We start from the raw sequence: 23,357 nt of genomic DNA, 5'->3' as shown, positions 1-23,357 counted from the left end.
TTTGGAAAGTCAGTCATCAGATGCTGTTGGGCTTTTGGGCAGAGAACTACTGGCATCTGTACATCCGGGTGTTGAAAGTACCCTTGGTGGCAAGAGATTTGCTGTATACATACGTATGTGTTCTAACGGTGTCTGTGTAACCTCCGGCCATATTTCTAGCATAGTGCTATTATCCTGCCAGTATGACTCTCTCTTTCCTGTTGATCAAGGTTTCTTGAAGAGGATTTGCATTCATTTAAATAGTGAAGAAATAACTGTGACTCCTCTGTCCATGTGGAAAATGAGTGTCTGCCTCATTCTAAACCTGATGGGAGTTGTTGAGCAGATACTCATCCTGATTCTTGAAACTAAATCACTTACTTTTTAAAAAGAGAGCACATAATCTGACCATCCAAAGGAACAGTAGAGCCCAGGCTGTGTTCACAGACCTTAGATAACACGTTAAATGAAAGTACCACGTACAAAAGGCTACATCTTGCATGATTCCATTTATATGAAATATTCAGACTAGGCATAGCCATAGAGACAGAACAGACATCAGTCTAGTGTTGCTAGGAAGGGAAGGAAGGACAGACAGTGTCTGCCAGCGAAGAGAATACCAGATAGTGGAGCTAGCCATGCAATGATGGTTGTGAATGTCCTTACTGCCTGTAAATGGTACACTTGAAAAAGGATAAATTTCATGTTCTGCTTGATACACAAAACACCATGCAAATGTCAGCTCAGGTTTGTAGACATCTGTTTTCTTTTATTACAGGTATTTTGCAAATGAGCCGTTTGCCGACTTTCACCGTGTAGAAGGGCTGCAAGGGGTCTACATCGCCACGCTCATCAACGGCTCTATGAATGAGGAGAACTTGCGGTCTGTCATTACCTTTGACAAAGGGGGAACCTGGGAGTTTCTTCAGGCTCCGGCCTTCACAGGATATGGAGAGAAAATCGATTGCGAGGTACAGAAGCTTTGATCTAGTCTGCCTTTTATTTTCATTTTTGTGCCGGTATGGGGGCTTGAACTTGGCCGGGACACTGCCCCTTAACTTTAGCTCTCAAGACGGGCAATGTGCCACTTGAGCCATAGCTTTACTGCTGGAATTTTGGTGGGTCATTGGAGATGAGAGTCTCACAGACTTTCCTGCACGGGCTGGCTCTGAACTGCCAGGTCTGAGCTTCCTGAATAGCCAGGGTTTCAGCAGTGAGCCGCAGAGGCCAGGTCTGTGGTTTAACTCTCTTGTTACAGTTATTACACAGACAGAGTTTCCCTGTTGAGAGCTATGAACACACACACACATAAACTTGAACGGTCATTTTCTGACCTCCGATTGCAGAAGCCTTGTGCTGGAGGCTTGCAGAACAATTAAAACCTGTGCCCAGGTGATGGTGGCCGGCTTTAACGACTTGAAGCCTTGTCCTGTCCACCTGCATCTCCCTACAAATGTAGACACTCCCTTTAAGGATTTGCTGTGACTCCTTTGGTGTCCCTGTCTCGTAGAGCATCATCTGGGTATCCGGGAGACTTTATGACTTATTTCTTATTCTCCTGACAGAATTGCGGGAATCTTATTTGAGACGCATCTCTATTGACTCAGAGAATACCACAACATCATTTCATTTCTCTTTACCTGCGAGTTACTTGGGGAGCTGTCTGTGTGCGGTGGGGTGAGGGGTACTTGACATCGACTCACAGTTGTTATTTCCCGGGAGTCTCGGGACTTTAAGTTATTTTCCTCTTTTTGTCAGCTGCAGACGTCTGTGTAGGTTCCGTCTCTGAGGGCGCAGAGGTGGCTGGGCTGCACCTCAGCTTTCCTCCAGGCCCGGGGTTCTGGCTGTGGGTCTGGCACAGACCCCTGGCGGGATCTTCACACAGGCTTCTGGGTTTGAGGAAGAGCGAGGCATGTGCCACATGCCAACCCAGCCTGGAACTTTCTTCCCGTAGCTTTCCCAGGGCTGTTCCCTGCACCTGGCCCAGCGCCTCAGTCAGCTGCTCAACCTCCAGCTGCGCAGGATGCCCATCCTGTCCAAGGAGTCGGCGCCGGGGCTCATCATCGCCACCGGTACGTGCGCACGCTCTGCCTGTCCTCCCAGCGCCCTCCGTACACCGGTGGCCAGCCACGCGGCCAGCCACGCAGCCAGCCACGCAGCCAGCCGAGATTGCGCTCTGCCCTCCGTGCCCTCTTCAGTCATGGCTGCTCCTCGCTACCCAGAATGCCTGCTTGGGCGAGGTCCTCCGGCATCATCGTAACGTAGCTCTCCCTCTTGCGCTTTAGGGTCAGTGGGAAGGAACTTGGCCAGCAAGACCAACGTGTACATCTCCAGCAGTGCCGGAGCCAGGTGGCGAGAGGTCAGCCCGCCCTGGGAGCTTGTCTCTGTGAGATCCAGCCTGTGTGGTGGTGACTTCTGGTGGAGATCTGTGATGCCTAATAAGGGGGGACCCAGCCCCACGCGCAAAAGCAGCTGTGCTGATTCGTATTCACACTTGAGAAAGCGACTTGTGACTTTGCCAAAATAAGACTTTAAATTAAAAAAAATCTTTTCTCTCTTTCTTCCCTTCTTCCCTTCCTTCTTCCCTTCCTTCCTTCCTCCTTCCTTTCTTCCTTCCTTCCTTCCTTCCTTCCTTCCTTCCTTCCTTCCTTCCTCCTTTCTCCCTTCCTCCCTCCCTCCCTCCCTCCCTCCCTCCCTTCCTCTCCCTCCCTCCCTCCCTCCCTCCTTCCTTTCTTGCCTTCCTTCCCTCCCTCCCTCCTTCCTTCCTTCCTTCCTTCGCGCTCTCTTTTTCTTTCTCTCAATCCCTCCCTCCCTTTCTTCCCTCCCTCCTTTCCCTCTCTTCTCTCTCTCCCTCCCTCCCTCTCTCTTTCTCTCTTTCTCTTTCTTTCTTTCTTTCTTTCTTTCTTTCTTTCTTTCTTTCTTTCTTTCTTTCTTTCTTTCTTTCTTTCTTTCTTTCTTTCTTTCTTTCTTTCCTATCTGAGCCAATTTTCCAAGAGTATGTTTCCTGAGGGCAAAGGCAAATGTCTTCTTTGTTAGTTTCTTTACCTACCTAGGACCTGACGGTGCCTGGCATGCTGCAAGTGCTTAGTGAACGTGTGCCGGCGTCTCAGGGAGCTGCGGGATGGTTGTGGTGGTGTCAGGTCTGAAGCTGGTCACTGGCTCTGCTTTTCTGTGTAATCCTGACCTCGTGCTCAGGCCGGACAGGCTCTTTGATCTCCTTCCTGTGATGGGCACTTTGATCTCCTTTGTGTTTGGAGAGAGGAGACTATTTCTGCCTCGAGGTGGCACAGCTCCTTCTGATCCTCAGCTGCCCATGGCAGTTCCGAAGGTGCAGCCAGTTACCTCCTCCCAAGGGGCTAGCGTAGCTTCAGCCTTGGGCATTTAAGAAATCCCAAACCTGGGGGAAAAAAGTGTTTCTCTCCAGCTTCCTGTGTGTCTTACAAGGCCAAAGGAAGCCCGTCTGGCTTTGTTCTGTAGAAGTTGCTGTCCGTGGAGCCCTGGAGGATGCGAGGGGCGGGAAGAATAGGACTGAGCTGAAATCTGGACAGGAGTGTGGGGAGAACATCCAGCAGACACCACCCCTTCCTTACTGGGGAGCGCAGTCTGCACACTTAATACTTATATGCGAAATGTATAACGCAGGAAGAAAACCTGTTCATTTTTTGGCAGGGCATAGAGATGATTCTACATCTAATTTCGTATGGTCAGACTTAACCATTCATCCAAATGAAGAGTGAGGGACCTAGATCCTCTGTGTGTGTGTGTGTGTGTGTGTGTGTGTGTGTGTGTGTGTGTGTGAGAGAGAGAGAGAGAGAGAGAGAGAGAGAAAACACATGAGTCCATATTTAGGAAAAAGAAGCGATAAGGCCAGAACAGTCCAAAAAGTTCGTGTGTTGGGAATTTCAGGTCATGCTGTCCTGCTCCGAAAGATGAAGCAGCCGCCTCCCCAGCCCTGGAGCTGACAGTGCTCCCGTTGAGCCTGGGTGTTCTCTCTGCAGAGTGCTGCGGCCTGATTGTACCTTCTGTTTGTGGTATAATCTGGGATCTGCGCCTCTGCAAGTGATATCCTCTGGGTGGAAAGCTGTGTCTGCTCATCCACTAGGGTGGTGTGTGCTGGCTATGGCCAGGGCAGCGGTCAGGGCCTCCCTCCAGGCGTGAGCCCCCTAACGCCTGCCAAGAAGCAGCCCTGTGTGCAATGACCTTATCCTGGGAACTAGCAGGGAAGGAACTGGAACCTTGGCTGTACCTGAGAGGCAGCCTTGGCTTCAGAGGCTCCGTCAGGGGCTTGTGCCAGGTGGGGTCAGAGGAAGAGGAGGCAGGGTGGAGCGCACAGAATGCGCCCAGGGACACTGGTAACAATCCCTCCCGGTTCTCCTCCTCCTAATGAGTTGTGCAAATTCCCTGCTCTTCAGAATGTCTCTCACGACGTCAGTGGGGCACGGGGACGCCCACTGCGTGTGTATGAAGTGTGCTTCGTTGGGTAGGAGTGTGAGAGTACAGTCAATGTGTGTGTGTGTGTGAAGCTTTCAATCTAGGAGTTGAACTCTTCCCTCCCACATTTCAGAGAGCAAGCGTCCCCATTCCCCTCACAGAAGGTCTCTGGTGCAGCGTCCTCTCTCCCCTTAGTCCTGGCCCTGGGATTCCCCCACTGCAGGTTATTATTGGGCATTGCTTGGATTGTACCTGAACGGACTCTTTTGCCTAGCTTCTTTCTGTCACTCACCACAGGCGATGTTAAGTTCATCCACGTTTCATGTGTCCGTGGTTCCTTACTTCTTTACTTGAGTTATGTTCATAGTTTTTAGTTGTACTTAATAGGAAGGATGAGCTGGAAGGAGCTTGTAGGGTTATAGTAGAAGCAGAACTCTAGTTGGTTACTATTTACTTATTTACTTTTTGATGGGCTAGGACTACATGCATTCTCTTTACAACCCAAGCCCCAGTTGGTCAATGTTGAATCACTGGTCTTGGGTTCGAGTCCCACCTCTGCTATATAGCCTGCCTTGTTTCTTTGGCGGGGGGAAGGGGGGAGTGGGGGGGTGGGGAGGTGGGGATGAGAACTTGCTCTGCCTCCTCCCAGGAGTGTCAAGACTGGATGAGATGATGAATGGGGATGTGTTGTGTCAACTGAAAAATGGTACTCAAGTGGTTGGCATGGCCACGGTGTGTGTGAACGTACGCATGCATGTCTGTGTGTATGAACATGGGTGCGCATGCGTGCATGTGCATGGTTTATGTGTTCCTACAGCAGTACCATCACCTCTGGTGTTTCCTCTTCAGGCACTTCCTGGACCTCACTACTATACGTGGGGAGACCACGGGGGCATTATCATGGCCATAGCCCAGGGTATGGAAACCAACGAGCTAAAGTAAGTGTCTCTCGGTAAGCCTCTTAACATCACACGTGCATGCACACATTCGTAAAGACATTTGCCTATGTGACGCAAGGTGCATCTTCTCACTCCAGTGCTGGGACTTCTCAGAATCATGCACTCATTTCTTATCTGCAGAATGGGCCTAAGAACCCGAACCCAGCCTTTCGATCTCAGAGGGGTGCTTTAAGAAACTAGGGAGGTGATTTTAATTGATTTGAAAAACTACAACTCTGTATAAATGCAAAGGCTTAATACTGATGGAAACCTTAACCAGAGACTCTTTCAACTTGTATTTCTTTGTATCAGTGTGACACAGACAGATTCACTCCTAGGATGACTAAATAATGACTAATACAAATGATTCATTGTGCCTGTATGGTAGTTGCAGAATGTATGTAACGTGCTAGCCAGGTAACAATTTGCTATATCCCATTGAGCCTTGGGGTTCTAACAGACAGGGCTAGAAGGGGAGTTCAGGGCTGGAACTTATAAAGATGAAGTAACTTGCCCTAGATCTCCCCATGGGTTTAACAAGGCGTTATTGATACTCGAGTGTTCTGGATTATGTCCTCTATGTTTTATATTGTTCTATAAAGCAAGACTGTCAAGTGTTTGTTAAGTTTTGTTTCTCCTCCAGTCCTAATTTTTTTTAAGATCATAATTAGAGATATTGGACAATTCATGTTGGGTCAGGGCCGGCTGGCACCCTCAGTTCTGCCTGCTTTTGTGCTGAGCAATTAGATGGATTTTTCCAGAAGGCTTTTGTGATCACCTTGTTTAGAGCTAGGAAGAAAGCTTTCTTTGCCTTTGCTCCTTTTTCAATCAGGGCCAGCAGCAAGAGAGAGAGAAAGGTGGGCGATTTGATGAAGAGATCTTAGTAGCTGGGGTTCATTTGGCGTGTGCTGAGCAGCCTGGCCTCAAGCAAAGCACTGGTGTTTCGCTTTCCACCTGGCTGTTCTCTGTTCCGGTCAGCGGCTTCTTTAGAGCGAGAGTCACAGAGGAGGCTCGCTTCCATGGCACCCACTGGGTTCATGTTTGTATTGGCTTTTGCTCACATAATGACAGTCAAAGCACAGTGCTTCCCAACTGATGCTTAGGTCTGTATTAATTAATAATACGGAGCTATCCATTGAACTTCCATTTCACACATTTAGCAAGCAAGCTGGTTCCAGGTGCTGTGTAGCTGAAGATGAACTGGATGTTTAAGCTTTCCATCTTCTGGTTGTAGGACAGACAAGGATACAATGTAGGACAGACAAGTGATACAATGATACAATGGCAGTGTTTAGTTCCTTGCCGCATGTGTGTGTGTGTGTGTGCCTGTGTGTATGTGTGTGTGTGTGTGTGTGTGTGTGTGTGTGTGTGTGTGTGTGTGTGTGTGTGTGTTGAGGATACACAGGCACAGAACTTGCATTCCTAGGAGCACACACATTTTATTCTTTGTGTGGTTTCAGATTTTAAAATCGATTCTCGATTTTCCTTGTTTAACTTCTCCACAGATTCCATTTGCATTCCACGCTGGCTTCTTTGCAGGAGCTCGCGTGAGCTTAGTCCTCTTACTCCATCTGTCGGTACATCTCACATGTGCTCGGGCTGGCTTGCCATGCTACACTAGCCGGCACACATGGGAACAGGAAACGAAGCTGGCTGCCAGAACTCATAAGCCGCCCCCTTCCACTCCAGACATCTCATAATGACTTTGGGGCTGTCAGCTTTGGAGATAATCATCTCAGTCCTGTTCCTCTATTTGCATAGGTCATTTAGAGGTGCTCGATGCATGGCTCAAATCATTTACAAATATGAAGATACAGACAGGGTACCTTTTTTGACAGGTATTTCCATGTCCCAATTACCAGCCTGAGTGTTCCCCAGATCTCTGTAGCCACCTGGCATTTATTGTGTGATTCCCACAGAAGGGGTTTGGTTCTCCTGCTGCTCTGAAAAGCAGGCGATAGGTAGATGAGGTAGCAACTCTCCGGGATGCCCAGGAGGTAGTGGACACTTGTGTGACTCAGACTTTTTATTTGCAATCTGCTTCCTCCTTGTAGGCCTCACTTCCCAGTACTTGCTTCTCATTAGTGACATCAAATGATGAATCCTTTGATGGATTCCTCGAAGGATTGAATTGAAATATGAGCCCAGCTCAGAAGGTGCATCCATTGATGAAGACAGAGCCCTCTTGCTCCATTCAGCTCCTCACTGAGCGGGTCTGCCAGCAGGGCTCGAAGCCTCCAATATCTGACCCTTTTTTGAGGATACATCAGATTTAGACCGGTGACAGGCCACCTCTGATACAACTGCATGTCTGTTGCTCCATCTAGAGCTTTGGGGCCCTTCTCAGTCTGCTGTAGTGATCTCTCTGTCCCCTGAGCCTCATAGCATGTATTGGCTCTCATTCGGCATTGATCTTATTCTAAATCCTTTGCTTTTTAGTTGCCTTTTTCTATTATATTTCTGAAGTCCTCAACTCATTAGCAAGGCTTGCTTTTGTAGACAAGTTCCTATCCATCTTATTGATTGATAGATGAGCTACTAGGTCATGTATACTTAGTCTTCTGCGATGCTTTTTGGTTTTGTTTTGTGTCCCCCCCCCCCTTTTAAACTGATTTATAAAACCGGAAGGGATCTGGGTAGAGTGCCATTTGCACATCTCCAGAGAGCTCCACTGCTGTTGTGTCTTGTGTAAATGACCACTCCTGAGCACGGGGCTCCCTGCCAGCGTCCACGGCACCGGTGTCTAAGCATCCCCCGCTCCCACGTGAGGAAGCAATGGGAGATGGAGGCCAGGCTGGAACAGAGCCCATTTCTGTTAGGAAGCGTTTCAGGTCAATTACACGAACATTTGTTGAACATCCACAGTGAACCAGATGTTGTGCTCGACACTGAGCCTGCAGGGTGGGAGCTGCAGGGCTCGGGAGCAGCGTCCACCGCCCTCCGTGCCCGCTGGGGCGCCGTGTGGTTTCTGAGCCAATTAAAGAGAGGGATGGTTTAGAAAAGCCATCTGCGGACCTGAAGCCCATTTTGGAGTAGCGTCGGTCATTTTAATAAGAGGGACAGACCTTTTCTGGAGGTGGTTCACTTAATTGTTTTTGTCTTTCTCTTCCTGGTTCGCACAGGTAACTATGAGTTGTTTGTTTGTGATTCTCCACAGAGGCTGTTGCCTTGGCTATTCTTCATTGAAATTGAGGGCAAGAAGTGGAACGCTGTGTCTTGTGGTTGTGTCTGCAGATCTGACACAAGCAAATCAGAGGCTGGGCTGGGGCTTTGCTTATCATTTATTCAGTGGAGGTCACCATCCCAGTGTCCTGCCCGGCAGATGAGTGGGGGTGACTTCTCTTCCTTGCTGGTCATCAGAGATCATCAGAGAAAAGTTTGTTGGGTTTTTTTCACCCTGCCCCCCAAAAGAACCAAACGCAATTTTCTCAGCTTTGATGGTAGGGATGAGATCAATTTCTTCTCGGCAGTCTGCCTGGCAGGGTCAGAGAAGATGGATAGTTTGTAATATTTTGGACCTGCTCACAGCATCTTTTCTCCAAGGGGAGTTCTGATTTCTGGGAATTCTGGGAAACCCCTGAGAGATGATGTGCAGCAGAGTGGCTGACTTTTCTGGACCTGCGTGCAGCCCTCATTTCCAGAGCGCTGGGGTGGTACTTACCTCCTCCGTGAGCTCCATACCTGGGGCTGTCGTGAACATTGGGACGTGGTTGCAGAAGTCCACGCCGCTCTGGCCTCACCCTGTGTGGCTCTGTCCCTGGAGGGAGCAGGTGCTCCTTAGTAACCTTTTAACCGTTAAGAAGCTAAGGGACAGGGTTGAAATAATGAAAACTCAGTGCCCTGCTATTTACCAGGTAGGGGCACTACCATTTGAGCCATGTTCCCAGCCCTTCTTTTTGCGTTAGTTATTTTTCAGATAGGGTCTTTGTGCTTTTTCCCACGGGCCAGCCTCAGACCCATGGCCCCCTGAGTAGCTGGAATCACAGGTGCACCCTACCGTACCCAGCTTGTTAATGGAGATGGGGCCTTGATCACCTTTGGGCCTGGTCTGGCTTTGAATTACGACCCTCTGGATGCCCACCCCTCAAGTGGCTGGGGTTGCTGATGCGAGCGACGGTGCGTAGCTCCATCCACTCATTTATGAGTGCACATAGGTTGCTGCCAGTTCTTTGGTAAGAAAGAGCTCAAATCTATTAACCGGATGAGCACAGTGGACATTTTCTGCAGCAGAAATGCCCTGCGCCTTGACGCACCTTCTTCAGAACCAGCTCGGTCTGCAGTCAAGGTGTGAGCATCTTGTGGAACATAGACAGTTGCTTCAAGTTGCCCAGGAGTCACCGATTAGAAGTGAGATTGGAGTCAGCGTGGTGCCGTGCATTCTGTGACCGTTTTTCACGTTCATGAGGTAGCCTGCTAATATAAGGGAAAAATCCTCTCTTTGAGAACCCAAGGGCCGCAGCCTGCTTCCATTCATGTGTAATCTGTTACATCGTTCTATTTCTAGTGTTCAGATTTTCCTAAATTTGGTCTCATGGAGCTCTGTCAGCTGGCTGGGGCTTGAACCCAGGGCCCTGCCCTTCCGTGGAGATGACCACCGGTGCCTGGGCTTCGTTGCTTTCTGACACAGCTGTAAATGTCCCTCGTGGGACCCGTGGTCAGCTCTTCCCCCTGGAGCTGGCGTCACCGTGACGGGTGATGACATGATGGGAAACTTTAGGGCTCCCTTGCCTTGTCTTGGGCAGGTACAGCACCAACGAGGGGGAGACCTGGAAGACGTTCATCTTCTCCGAGCAGCCCGTGTTCGTGTACGGCCTCCTCACAGAGCCGGGGGAGAAGAGCACTGTCTTCACCATCTTTGGCTCCAACAAGGAGAATGTCCACAGCTGGCTCATCCTGCAGGTCAATGCCACGGATGCCTTGGGTGAGTCCTGGCCGCCAGGCCCTTCCCTCCCCCGCAGGTCATGGCTGACTTCCTTGTGAGTGCTGAGCATTCTCAGGGGAGCTGGCGAGGTGGGGGGGGATGGGCGTGTACAGGGGAGCAGAGAACACTGGGAGGTGTGGGGGGGCTATTCCTTCCTAATAATACTTTTCCTTGAATCTCGGTTTCCTAGCAAAGTGCCTGGCAGGTAGTGGATGTAAGCGTGTGTCTGTTACACATGTGAGTGAAATACAGCTTTCCATATTAGCAAGGCCAAGGGAACGTGTTTGGTGACTCGGCTTGCTTCGGGTCTCTCTGACAGCCTGAGGAAATCACCTCAGGAGGAAAGGTTGATTTGGGTTCACAGTTTGACCCTGTTGCTTTGGACCTGTGCCGGGAGCCGAGAAAGAGATGGGGGAGGGGCTGGATCCCAGCACCCCCGTCAAAGGACACCCCCCCACACACACACTACCAATGACACAACCACTAGTTCTTTCCCCGGCCCCTCCCCAGTTCTGTGTGTAAAGGCTCGTCCACTTCACCGAGGTATCACAGGCCGACCCCAGGCCTTTGGCACATCCAACATGCACACCAGTGATGCCTCACCTTCTCCAAAGCAGTGTGATGGGGTCCGCTCAGAGCAGCTCAGGGTCACGGCGCGCGCCGCTAGTCAAGACAGGACATGAAAGCCAGCCAGAGGAGTGAATGAAGCTCTTCAGTGACCCTCCCCACGTCCCCATGCCCCACGGCTCCATGCTGTCACCCTGCCCTCCTCCTCTGCTTCAGCTGACACTGTTGTGGGAGCTCAGGGCGCCCCTGCGTCCTCCCTCCCTTGGGTCTCTACCAGGTGAAGTCCTGTTTGCCACGTTTGCTGTGCTCTCTCCACCCGGAGCCATCTCTTTACTGCTCTGTGCCTGGCATCACGTGCCTTCACTTTGCCTCGGGTTCTGAATTCGTGACTGTCACTCTGTGTGTCATTGTCCGCCAGCTAGATAGTGAGTCTCTTAGAATCAAGGACTTGTCCTGTGTGCGGCTTTCTTCCATCTGCCGGGGCAGCCCGGCTGCTGCTCCATCGGTAGGGTTTTCAGAAGTCTTCGCTCACCTAAAGGCCGTTGAATCGACAGTTGTGCGTCTGCTTCTGGTAGTATTTAATTCTGACCGAAGTTGCATGTGTGAAAAATGTAGAGGATCCCAACAGAGACACAGGCATCCTCAGCAGTCCCCGCAGCAGGCACGCTCCTGGCACCTGGGACGAATGTGGGCACATGGGGTGATTGTGCCCACGCCCTCACCATCTTTCCACAAGCCTGCCGTATGTCCAGTTAGGGCACACACATTCTTCTGTGTACGATGGATAACCTAGCCCTGGTAACACACCTACTTGGGACAGCCCATCCTTCAGTCTCCAGCAGAGAAATAAATGCCTCTGGGTACTGGTTCCTAATAGGAACTGTTGACCCTTCCCCAAGTTTAGGAGTTTGGCTAGAGTGGTGGTATACACCTATAGTCCCCACACTCAGAGGCGAAGGCAGGAAGATCGAGCAGGCTATGGCAGCCGGGCCTGATTAGTTGAAACTTGTCACAAGCAAGCAAGACCGTCATTTGGAAGTTTGACTCATGACAAGTTGACTTTCTTCTACCTTGATTTCTCAGGTGAATCTCTGTGTCTCACGTGGCACTGTTTCCTTTCTCTGAGCTATTTCTTTCTTGGCAGTACTGGGGTTTGAACTCAGGGCTACATGCTTGCCGAGTGAGCGAGCACTCTGCCCACGTGAGCCACGCCTCCCGCCCTTTAGTGTTGCATTCTTGTGGCTATCTTAGCCCAAAGGAGGCTTGAGACAGCTCCTGATGGCACTCGCCGGGCGGTGCGGGATACATCGGCAGAGGGGGCTCAACTGTGGGGGTGGGGAGTCGGGAAGCCCCGCGAGGGTCTGGCTCCGAAGTTTGAGGCTGTCTTTTCCCCCAGGGGTTCCCTGCACAGAGAATGACTACAAGCTGTGGTCCCCGTCGGACGAGCAGGGGAATGAGTGTCTGCTGGGACACAAGATGGTTTTCAAGCGGAGGACCCCCCACGCCACCTGCTTTAATGGAGAAGACTTTGACAGGCCCGTGGTCCTATCCAACTGCTCCTGCACGCGGGAGGACTACGAATGGTTGGTTCTTCCTCAGCAGCCGGGACTTGAGTTACACTGTATCCACAAAGAGCGCCCGCAGCTCCCTCAATAGAAGAGAACGTTTACTAAGCATCTCTGAGGCTCGCAGCTTACTGGAGTGGTTCTCATCGTGATGCGGCCATAGCTGTTGCTTTAGGGATTTGCACCTCTGGGGTTTATTTCTAGGAGGTTGAACCACAGTGGGACCATGCTGGAGGTGCTTTTGTAGGGAGCGCTTTTTCCTTAGGACCCTGTCCTGGTGGGGGCTTACTTTCTTACCTGAAGCGAAGGGGTGCTTAAATGTCTTTCCGTCAGGTATCCCAGGGGAGAAGTATCCGTGTGCGCAGTTCTCTGTGGTAGGAGATAAAAAGGGGCGGAGCCTTAGAGGGGGAAACGGGAGACCTTCACAGTGACCACTGGAAAAAAGGGAGGGCTGGGATTGGCAATGCTGGAGTCAGGGCTTTCAGACAGCATCAGGCATGTGACTGGGCATTCCAAGGCCATGTAGCTGCAGGGAATTTGGCCAGGTGCTGGGGGCTCACACTGGTAATTCCGGCAGCAACTCAGGAGGCTGAGATCTGAGGATTATGGTATAAGGCCAGCTCCGGGCAGACAAATCCAAGGATTTGTCCAACAAAAAGCCAGAAGCAGAGAGGTGGCGTAAGTGGCAGAGTGCCAGCCTTGAGAGAAAAAGCTAAGAGAAGTATGAGGACCTGAGTTCAAGCCCGAATGCATGTCTTTAAAGGGACCAAATGCAAGGGACAGGTTAGCAGGGTAAAGATCACAGGGCTGGCACCAACGTATGTGAAATGTGCACAACCGAACCAATGCCAATTTCCTTTTCAGTGATTTTGGTTTCAAGCTGAGTGAAGATTTGTCCTTAGAGGTTTGTGTTCCGGACCCAGAATTTTCTGGAAGGTCCTACTCCCCTCCCGTGCCTTGTCCCGTGGGCTCCACTTACAGGAGAACGAGAGGGTATGTACTGCCCAGCCGCCCACTGAGGGCCTGCCCACGGGAAGAGTGAGCCCCGGAGACCACCCTGAGTTCTCCCAGTAGCCCGGCAATGTTGACCGGGGTAGTGTGTGCAGTCTCTCCTCTTCCCACCTGCAAGCTTCTCCGTAATGCTAGGGGAACCATCTTCAGAGGAGCTGTCTTCACTACAACATCACACCTACCTAGCCCAGTCATAAGCAGACTCAGCCACCAAGAACCTTCTCTCTAGATCGATGGGGAATTGCGTGGGTAGAGTCTTTTGCCGTGGGTGGGGAAGGAGGTGAGAGGTTCCCAGTGGGGGTACCCTGGCCGTTGTACCTCGATATTTCTTGATTTCTCTCTCTGGGGTGTTACAGCTACCGGAAGATTTCTGGGGACACGTGCAGTGGAGGAGACGTTGAAGCCCGGCTGGAAGGGGAGCTGGTTCCCTGCCCCCTGGCAGGTAGGACAGTGGGCTGCTTCCTGTGGACTTCCACGGGTGTCTGCTATTCTCTCCGCACCCTTCTTCCTGCTCACCCCGGGAGGGCCATGGTGGCACAGATGTCTGCCAGCACTGGCTGGTTCTGGTGGAGCTGCTCTAGGCACCAAATTAGTCACTGAATATACACAGTTACCTTCTGCACAGGCAGCAGGCAGGCAGGCAGGCAGGCAGTGTCTCCACTCACTGCTGGCCCCGTTGTTTGTCATGCTAAGTTCATTATCCTTTAATTCAATCTTCCGTCATTACCAGAGTAATTAACATACCTCACTGTGGAGATGTAAGAACCACTGCTTCAGCAGATTCCTGCAAATGAGCAGATAATATCCACATAACCTCCTCGCAAGAGCCGGTTTTGATGAGGGTTTGGGTGAGTGGAGTTTGAATGATTGCTCTTAAGTGCCTGGAGTACATGCTTTTGTAATAAATATTTCTGAAGATAATTCAGTGAGGGACAAAAACAGTTTATTCGGCGCCTATCAGAACCAGCGGGAAAGGAAAGCTCTTTTTTCTCTTCTGTTAGGAGAAGATAGAGCAGTGGATGAAATAGAAAAGTCTGGTTTCAGTGTTGGCCACCCCCTAAATGTCAGAGGAATTAAAGGCAGGAATCAGCAGGCTGGGCAGGCAAATACCCAGAGAGAAAAGATGCTTCATCAGGCTAATGGGGACCGTCATGTCTGCAAAGATGAGGTCATTCAGGCGTCTGGAAGGACTTTTAGAAGGCAATGATTTGATAATAATTCTCCTTCCTCCTCCTCCTCCTCCTCCTCCTCCTCCTCCTCCTCCTCCTCTTCCTCCTCCTCCCCCTTCTCTTCCTCTTGTTCTTCCTCCTCTTCTTCCCCCTCTTCCTCTTGTTCTTCCTCCTCCTCCTCTTCTTCCTCCTCCTCCTCTTCCTCCTCCTCCCCCTTCTCTTCCTCTTGTTCTTCCTCCTCTTCTTCCCCCTCTTCCTCTTGTTCCTCCTCCTCCTCCTCCTTCTTTTCCTTCTCTTCTTTCTCCTCTTCCCCCTCCTCCTTCTTTTACTTCTCCTCTTCTTCCTCCTCCTTCTCTTTCCCTCCTCCTCTTTCTCCTCCTCCTTTCTTTCTCCTTCTTTGCCTTCCTTTTCTCCCTCTCCCCCTCTCCCCTCCTGTGCACTGCACCTTAACCCTTTTTGTTTTAGGTTACTTTTCAGCCTGAGACCATTATCTTCCCTATCTCCACCTCACATTTTCTTTTATATGGTTACTGTAATGATGCCCATTTCTAGGTCATGTTATGGCTGGTGCCAGCCAAGAACTCTATTCCTTCTCTTGGTTAGGAATGGCAGTGGGCCGCAGGGTGCATTGTACTTTTGTGGTGGAAGAAGCAAGGTTTAGGTGCCAGGGAGAGATCTTGGGCAGAAGTCTTGCCATGGTGACTGTGTCTTTTGTCAGATGCCCCATGTCTGAGCTGGCATCATAAGGACAACCAAAAGGAAACATTTAGCTATCGTGTGCTTTTTTTTTTTTTTTAATTTTTTTATTGTAAAGATACTATACAGAGGGTTACAGTTACATTAGTGAGGTAATGAGTACACTTCCTCTTGAACATTGTTACCCCCTCCATTGTTTTCCCCCTACCATCCCCTCCCTCCCTCCCTTCCCCAAGGTTCTTTTTTTTTTTTTTTTTGTGATTGTGATTAAGTGATTACTTAATTTCCGGAAATTCACAGTATTGTGGAATAATGATGCTCATTTAAAGTCACAAGTTCATTCTAACTTTCCTGGAGCAAATTGTCTATCACAGTCTGTAATATATAACGGTGCTCATATGTTATATACCATATATGTGATCAGCAGCATGGGGATATTTAGTAGTGGTTCAACCAGATGAGTGGGAGTTCTTTGTTTCTTAAGTCCTGTTAGTTTTGTCATATCACCTAACATTTTGGATTCTTCATCCACTTATCAGGGAGACCATGTACTGTTTGTCTCTTCGTTCTTGGCTTACCTCACTCAACATGATTCCTTCTAGCTCCATCCATTTCCCTGCAAATGCCATTATTTTGTCATTTCTAATGGCTGCTTAATATTCCATTGTGTATAGATACCACAATTTTTGGATCCATTCATCTGTGGTGGGGCACCTAGGTTGTTTCCATATCCTAGCTATTGCGAACAGTGCTGCAATAAACATGGAGGTGCACGTGTCCTTGTATATTGGTTCCTGTTGTTCAGGGTAGATGCCTAGAAGTGGTATGACTGGGTCGTAAGGGAGGTCAATCTTTAGCTTTCTAAGGACCCTCCAGACTGCTTTCCAAAGTGGTTGTATGAGTGTACATTCCCACCAGCAGTGTAATAGCGTTCCTCGTTCTCCACATCCCCTCCAGCATTTGTCGTTGGCTGATTTGTGGATGTGGGACATTCTGACTGGGGTAAGGTGGTATCTCAGGGTTGTCTTTATTTGCATTTCCTTCACCACCAGGGATGATGAACATTTCCTCATGTGTTTCTTTGCCATTTTTATTTCTTCATTTGAGAAGTCCCTCTTTAGTTCCCTTGCCCATTTAGTAATTGGTTTGTTGGGTTAGGGAGAGATTAGTTTCTTGAGTTCCCTGTATATACAGGATGTTAACCCCTTGTCTGATATATTGCTGGTAAATATTTTTTCCCAATTAGTTGGTTGTCTTTCTAGCTTGGTTGCGATAGCTTTATCTGTGCAGAAGCTTTTTATTTTAAGGTAGTCCCATTTGTCGAGTCTCTCTCCAATTTGTTGTGACCCTGGGACTCTGTTCAGGAAGTTCCTTCCTGTGCCTATTAGTTCAAGTGTCTCTCCTACTCTGTCCTGCAGTAGTTTCAGAGATTCAGGTTTAATGTTAAGGTCTTTAATCCATTTTGAGTTGATGTTGGTGCATGGTGATAGGCTGGGGTCCACTTTTAGTTTTCTGCATGTGGCTGCCCAGTTTTCCCAGCACCAGCGGTTGAAGAGGCTGTGTTTCTTCCGTTGTATGTCTTTGGCTCCTTTGTCGAATATCAGCTGGCTGTAGGCCTGTGGATTTATTTCTGGATCTTCTATTCTGTTCCATTGGTCTTCGGGTCTGTTTTTGTGCCAGTACCATGCTGTCTTTGTTATTATAGCTCTGTAGTAGAGTTTGAAGTTCGGCATGGATAGCCCTCCCATATTGTCTTTATCCCCTAGAATTTATCGTGTGCTTTTGAAGTGAAATAAAACCAAAGGGCAAGAAGGCAGACTTACATTATTAAATTTTTCATGGTGGATTTCTTTATTATTTTCTGCAATACCAGGGGATCAGACCAGGGCCTCGTGCATGCTAGCAATGTTCTCTGTATCCCCAGCCCAGTCATTTTCCCCCTCAGTGCATTAATGTTGTTAAAGGCTTTCTGAAGAAGGCAGTAGTGTATGTGAACTCGGTGACGGAATGAGATGGGGGAGGGGGCGAGAGCAGAGTTAATGCAGGCCCGCAGCAGAGGATTCAGCCGTGCATCTTGGTTCCACATGCAACACACTGTGAACATGGACGTGCTGTCTGTATCCTTCACTTTGAAAGCTTTTTTGTTGTTAGTCTCTCTAGGGAGATGACACAGGCAACAAATATTTGGGTGGACACCAGATTCAAGAGACAGCAGATGAACGTCCTCCTAACTTTAACCCTGTGACACAGGCCCCGCCTCTCCTCCTCCTTTCTCTCTCCCCTTCTGTGGGGTCATCATGGTAGTTCCCCAGGGCTTTGGCTCTGCGACTTATGTTCCAGCTCCTCAGGGTTAGGTGCTCTTTCCCCCAGTTACGGTAAAAGTGGTTACAGATGGGCAGCCACAGAAAAGGGGGTGCACGGGGTGGGGTGTGACCGAAGGACCCTCCATGTCCTCGTGTCCTTCTGGAACATGCTCTGCTCTTGTAGGCGTATTGTGTGTGCTAGGCACTTGTAGATGGAGATTCTGGTGTGGGTCTTACTTCCGGGCTTGTGGGAGAATCGGGATGTCTTACAGGCTATAGTTCAGGTAGAAAAGAAAGAGCAGGGCTGGGGGCATGGCTTAAGTGGTAGAGTCACTTGCCTCGCAAGCAGAAGGACCGAAGTTCAAACCCCAGTACTGCCAAAAGGAAAAGAAAAGAGCACAGAATCTTCTGGTTGTAGGTTGAGATTACATAAAGCTCCTAAGCACCTCGGACCTTTATTTCTAAATCTTAAAGAATGACATCCTTAGGATCTGCATCTCCTAAGGCCGCAGGGTGTGGTGGCTCAGATGTTAGTTCTGCCGCTTGTGGTGGCGTGGCCTTGCATGAGCCAGCGAGGCTCTCTGGTCTCAAGTTTTCTCACTTGTGAACTGAGTTCCAGTCAGTTCTTCCACCATACATCGGTTGGGCATTTTCAACCATGCCAGGTACCGGGTAAGTACATTGTGTCTGTGTGCAGCAGGAACAAAGGGCGTTTATGTGGGAGCGTTATTGTGGGAGCAAGAGGATGGAGAGGTTGTTCCGATCGCACTCGTCATTGTGAACGATTTGAAAGTGTGAGCAGTCTCCAGGGCTCAGGGCTTCTAGTCCACGGGATGATGGTGCCGGGGAGCTGGGCCGATGGGCAAGTTGGTGAATCCTGCTCTCTTTTATGTTGGGGTGGGGGTGAACCAAGTCTTTCAGGCTGAGCTCAGAAGTCTAAATGCTGAAGGACAGATACTGAGGGAACTACAATTTTAAAATGTGACCAAACCCTTGCCTATGAAGAAACAGATGCTCTGGAGTCGAGTTAACAGAAATGTGACCCCGTGAGCTTGTTTTTCTGGCCTGGATTCCTAGACCCTTTCCCTCCATCCCTGCTGCGTGACAGTGGGTCGAGGTTTGAAAAGAGAAGGCGGAGCTGCTGGGGGCACGTTAGCATCCTGGGGCACGCTGTTGTTTTGTGTCTGGCAGAAGAGAATGAGTTCATCCTGTACGCCATGCGCAAGTCCATCTACCGCTACGACCTTGCATCTGGAGCCACGGAGCAGCTGCCGCTCTCAGGGCTACGTGCGGCTGTGGCCCTGGACTTCGACTACGAGCACAACTGTCTGTACTGGTCTGACCTGGCCCTGGACTCAATCCAGGTGAGCACATCGGCCCCTGGCCTCCTCCTGGGCCTGGGCCTGTCACTGTCCCCTCCCAACACGCTTCAAAGGTGTCCGTAGCGAGAGGTTTAGAGTAGAAACGCATCTCAGGAGTGACAGATAAAACCTCACTTGCTTCCTTCTGTACATATTAGAAGGCAATGACTTAATAATTATTATTTCTTCTTTTTCTTCTTATTCTCCTTCCTTCTCCCCCTTCCCTCTCTTCCCCAAGAAGCCCCAAATTGCACTGTTGAGGCCTCACTTCTGCTAGGAATATTCTGGAACTAGCAATGTAAGATGCATTGTGTATTGTACCAGCTGCTGCCAGCCTCTTTCTTCTCAAGTTATGACATGGTAACAATTGACTTATCCAAGGTTCCTGTAATTATCCACTCCACTTACTCTAAACACAGATAAGAACCACGCCATCAGGAGGCCAAGGTGGGAGCCCAGGAGTTCATCTTGGGCAGTGTAGTGAGATCCTAGCTTTAAAACATAGCAATGCATGCACACACACACACACACACACACACACACACACACACACACACACACACACACACACACACACACACACACACACACACGTATTGAAGATCCCTGGATAAGCTAGAAAGGGCCATAAATGCATTTATGAACTGAACTCCATGCATTTTAAAGGAGAGCTATTTGATCTTTATTTCTTGTCTCCTTAGTCTTTTTAGAAAAGCAGTTCCAATGTTTTATCTGTATTGTCCAACCCAATAAAAGTTTTAGGGTACCAGGGAATGTGGGAGGAGGGGCTGGGGTGGCACAGAATGTAATTGTGCCAGGCCAGTGCCTCATAGCCAACAGCTTCTCCGGGGAAGAAAGAGTAGAAAAGGAGACACAGCTCAAAACTACCAGCAGTCTGGTTTCATTTCTGTTAAAAAAAAAAAAAAAAAAAAAAAAAACCAACAGATTACACATGGCAGTCATCTCTGGCTTCAGGATTGCAATGCAGGGCCTCGTTCAGTAATCTGTGTTCATAATGATAATACAGGGTAATAGAGATGATTCTGTTACTCTGTTTAAAACTGCAAACCAGAATAGATTTTAGTAGTGTTCTCAAAATAGATTTTAATAATGTATCTGGAGAGCTTACTTCCATAAACCAGCTCATTGTTGTCCGTTCAGCCAGGCAAATAAAGGGTTACTGTCCATGAGATTGATTCACTCTGAGCCACCTGAACCCTTCGGTGTTCTGATGGTTTTTCTGTCCTTAGCGCCTCTGTTTGAACGGGAGTACGGGACAGGAAGTGATCATCAACTCCGGCCTGGAGACAGTGGAGGCCCTGGCCTTTGAGCCCCTCAGCCAGTTGCTGTACTGGGTGGATGCTGGCTTTAAAAAGATCGAGGTATGTGCCTGCTCCTGTGGTTCCACACTAAGTGAACAGCAGGAACACCTGAGCTCAGAGCCACATTCGCCACAGGGCTAGGGGCCAGGGTATCGGACAGAGCTGGAAATGTTCCGTGAATTTCCGGGGAATTGATAAGCTGAGTTTGTGGAGAAGGGAGAATAGAGGGTCACTTATGGAAATGACTGCTTCCGGCCCCAGCTGTCCCGTCTGAGGATAGGTGCTTGGTAGGAAAGCCTGTGCTTTGGCTTACTAGAAGCAGAGTGATGATAATATCAGAGCAGAAATACTCCAGTATTATTCTGGAGTAATAATTCCCATCAGCATTGTTGCTCATTTCTAGCTGCTACATACTACACTACCCAGTAACTTGCTCCACTGACTCGCCCAAGGCCACAGCGTGAGGGTAATAAATGTGCTGTGCAACCCAAAAGCATTGTGTATACAGCATGCAAATTGCTGCTGGGGCCCAGGGCTGTGCCCCAGCAACTTGTACCTACCTGCAGGTAGGCGTGGCTCGGGGCAGCTAGCCCAGCAGAACTGGGGTACCCAGGGCTCAGTGCAGGCAATGAGACAGGACAGCCTGGAGAGGCAGCCCGGATTCAGGCGCTGCGCTGCCAACTGCTGGACGTAGGGCAAGGGGCTTCTCTTCTTCAGGTTTTGTTACGGGGAAGATGGCGACGCATTTATCCACAAAGCCTGTGGTGTGTGATGTGTGCCAGGCCTGGTCTCGGGCTCAAGGACAGCACAGTGGGCCAGGCATACAAACTCCTGTTTGAGGAGACCTGACGTGTCAGTGGAGAAAGCCAAGAGATGAAAGACAGGAACTGGTTCTCCTGGTGCTGAGCGCCATGAGGTTCTCAAAGCAGGAGGGGGCCAGGAGCTCTGGGCAGTGGCGGGAAGCGGGGCAGAGAGACTTCTGGGGCTCTGGCATCTGAGCTGAGTGTGCTGGGAGGAGCGGAGGCTGACTGGAGTTGGGGAGGCTGACTGGAGTTGGAGAAGCTGACTGGAGTTGGGGAGGCTGACTGGAGTTGGGGGAGGGTTACTGGAGTTGGGGAGGCTGACTGGAGTTGGGGGAGGGTTACTGGAGTTGGAGAGGCTGACTGGAGTTGGGGAGGCTGACTGGAGTTGGGGGAGGGTTACTGGAGTTGGAGAGCGTTACTGGAGTTGGAGAGGGTTCCTGAGAGACGTGAGTGAGCTATGTAGAGTGGTTCAGGAGAGTTAGGAGAGGGGGCAGACGCGGAGCTGCGGGGATGTCCCTCTGGGGTTAGGGTGAACGGTGGGAAGGGCAGGCCGGCATGGGCCATGGCAGGAAAGCAGAGAGGAGGTGCTCCTGGAGGAGCACCAGGCTTGGAGAATCATGAGATGAGCCGTCCAGCCAGCGTGGGAGAGGGAGAAGGTCAGACCAGTCTGTGGACTCCTTGCAGCAGGGCTGTGACCTGGAGAATTTGTTTTGTGTGCAGTGTAGAGCCCAGGAGGCTTTGGGCCACGGTGACCTGGGCCAGCCAAGCAGTAGACACAGGATGGCCTCCAGCCAGCCCTTCAGATCTGCAGTTTTGCATCCCAGGATTAAAAATACTCACAACTGCAAAGCAACGCAAAACTGTACTCAACAAGTACAGACTTTCTTTTCTTGTTGATATTTCCTTAACAGCACTGTGTAGCAAATGTTTGCATAGCGTTTGCACTGCGGTGGGTGTTACAAGCAGTCGAGAGACGATTTAAGGGGCACAGGAAGATGGCAAACACTACACAGTGTTATTATTATTCCTTTTTTATTAGATACTGTTGGCATTTCAAAATCAAGTCACCTAATTGCGCCTCCACCTTGGGACAAAGGGCAGCTTTTGCTTCATTCTCCCTCAAAGCCTAAGGCTGAAACACACAATCTATTATGTAAACATAGGTATCTGATAATAGGCCACAATTCTTGCCCTGAAGTTGATCGGAACAATCATGGGATATTATTTAAGGGGCTTCTACCTCCTTAGAGGATGCCATCTGTTGGGGGTGGCTCTGGAAACCCCCAGAGGAGGGGGACACGTTGCTCTTGCTGCCCCTTCAGATTGTATAAGAGCTGTCACACCAGCCTGGGGTGGCGTGGGGTGGGGGTGGGACGGGGTGGGACGGTTGGGGGATCAGCGCATTCTGATGGGAGAATGAGGCTGTGAAGCAGAGCTGTGGAGGGGAGCATGCGACTGTAGGCAGCCACGTTGAGCCTTTTAGGGCAATCAGATCCAATCTGGCCTTCCTGCTTCCCCCTCTTCCTGTCAGGTAGCCAATCCAGATGGTGACTTTCGACTCACAATCATCAATTCCTCTGTGCTCGACCGGCCCAGGGCTCTGGTCCTCGTGCCTCAAGAGGGGTAAGTGGGTCTCCAAAAGGAAGTCAGCTTGGTGTCGAATGTTGTGGCAATCGCAAGCACAAAGCGCTGGACAAAACCTCTGCCTTTTCTGAGTGTCGGGGGTAGGTGGCAGCCTCGTGGCCAGCTCGCCCCGTTTGCTGTGTATCAGGCATCCGGGTGTCTCGTGTCCCTGGGATGTTTCTCTCGAAGGGGAAGGTTAGGAAGGTCTTCACAGACGAGGCAGAGCCGCTCGTGATTGTCAGGACTGAGTTTCGTGCAGGACATACACATTTGATTCAGTCCAGCTCTCCGGTGAGTTTCTTGGGAGCTGCAGAGGTGCTTTTTACTAACTCCTTCACAAAGAGAAACATCACTGTACTGTACGGGAGATAGTGGGTTAACCTTCCTCCCACTGCATTTATGATCGGCAACCGAAAATTCTAAAAATAATCTGTGTACCTGATTAAAGATAATAACAGAGAATAGAAGTTTGTTTTCTCCCCTTCCCCCACCCCTTTTTTTGGTGCTTTTGGGGTTTAAACTGGGACCTGTGAGCCATACCCCAGTCCTTTTTGCTGTAGAGATTTTTTTATGTAGCTCTGTTTTTGCCTGGCTTGGCCTGGGTTTACAATCCTCCCCAGACACCCACCAACATGCCTGGCTTTTGTTTGAGATGGACTCTCACTTTT

General features: G+C 49.9%; 1 protein-coding gene across 1 annotated transcript in view; it reads left to right on the top strand.

Annotated features, from left to right (window-relative positions):
* The window catches only part of LOC138810258 (sortilin-related receptor-like), a 121,105-nt gene that overhangs the window by 43,660 nt on the left and 54,088 nt on the right, over positions 1-23,357 (top strand). The window contains exons 9-19 of the mRNA XM_069997396.1: positions 758-950; positions 1,934-2,051; positions 2,265-2,338; positions 5,260-5,348; positions 10,091-10,269; positions 12,233-12,419; positions 13,266-13,394; positions 13,769-13,854; positions 18,772-18,944; positions 20,192-20,323; positions 22,598-22,689. Coding sequence (XP_069853497.1) covers positions 758-950; positions 1,934-2,051; positions 2,265-2,338; positions 5,260-5,348; positions 10,091-10,269; positions 12,233-12,419; positions 13,266-13,394; positions 13,769-13,854; positions 18,772-18,944; positions 20,192-20,323; positions 22,598-22,689 — 1,452 coding nt within the window. The remainder of the gene's footprint in view (positions 1-757; positions 951-1,933; positions 2,052-2,264; positions 2,339-5,259; positions 5,349-10,090; positions 10,270-12,232; positions 12,420-13,265; positions 13,395-13,768; positions 13,855-18,771; positions 18,945-20,191; positions 20,324-22,597; positions 22,690-23,357) is intronic.

Source organism: Dipodomys merriami, unplaced genomic scaffold (assembly GCF_024711535.1).
Source record: "Dipodomys merriami isolate MVZ:Mamm:240054 unplaced genomic scaffold, mDipMer1.0.p SCAF_103, whole genome shotgun sequence".
In the NCBI taxonomy this organism is placed as follows: Eukaryota; Metazoa; Chordata; class Mammalia; order Rodentia; family Heteromyidae; genus Dipodomys; species Dipodomys merriami.
Note: the sequence above shows the minus strand (reverse complement) of the source record. Positions and strands in the feature narration are given on the sequence as shown.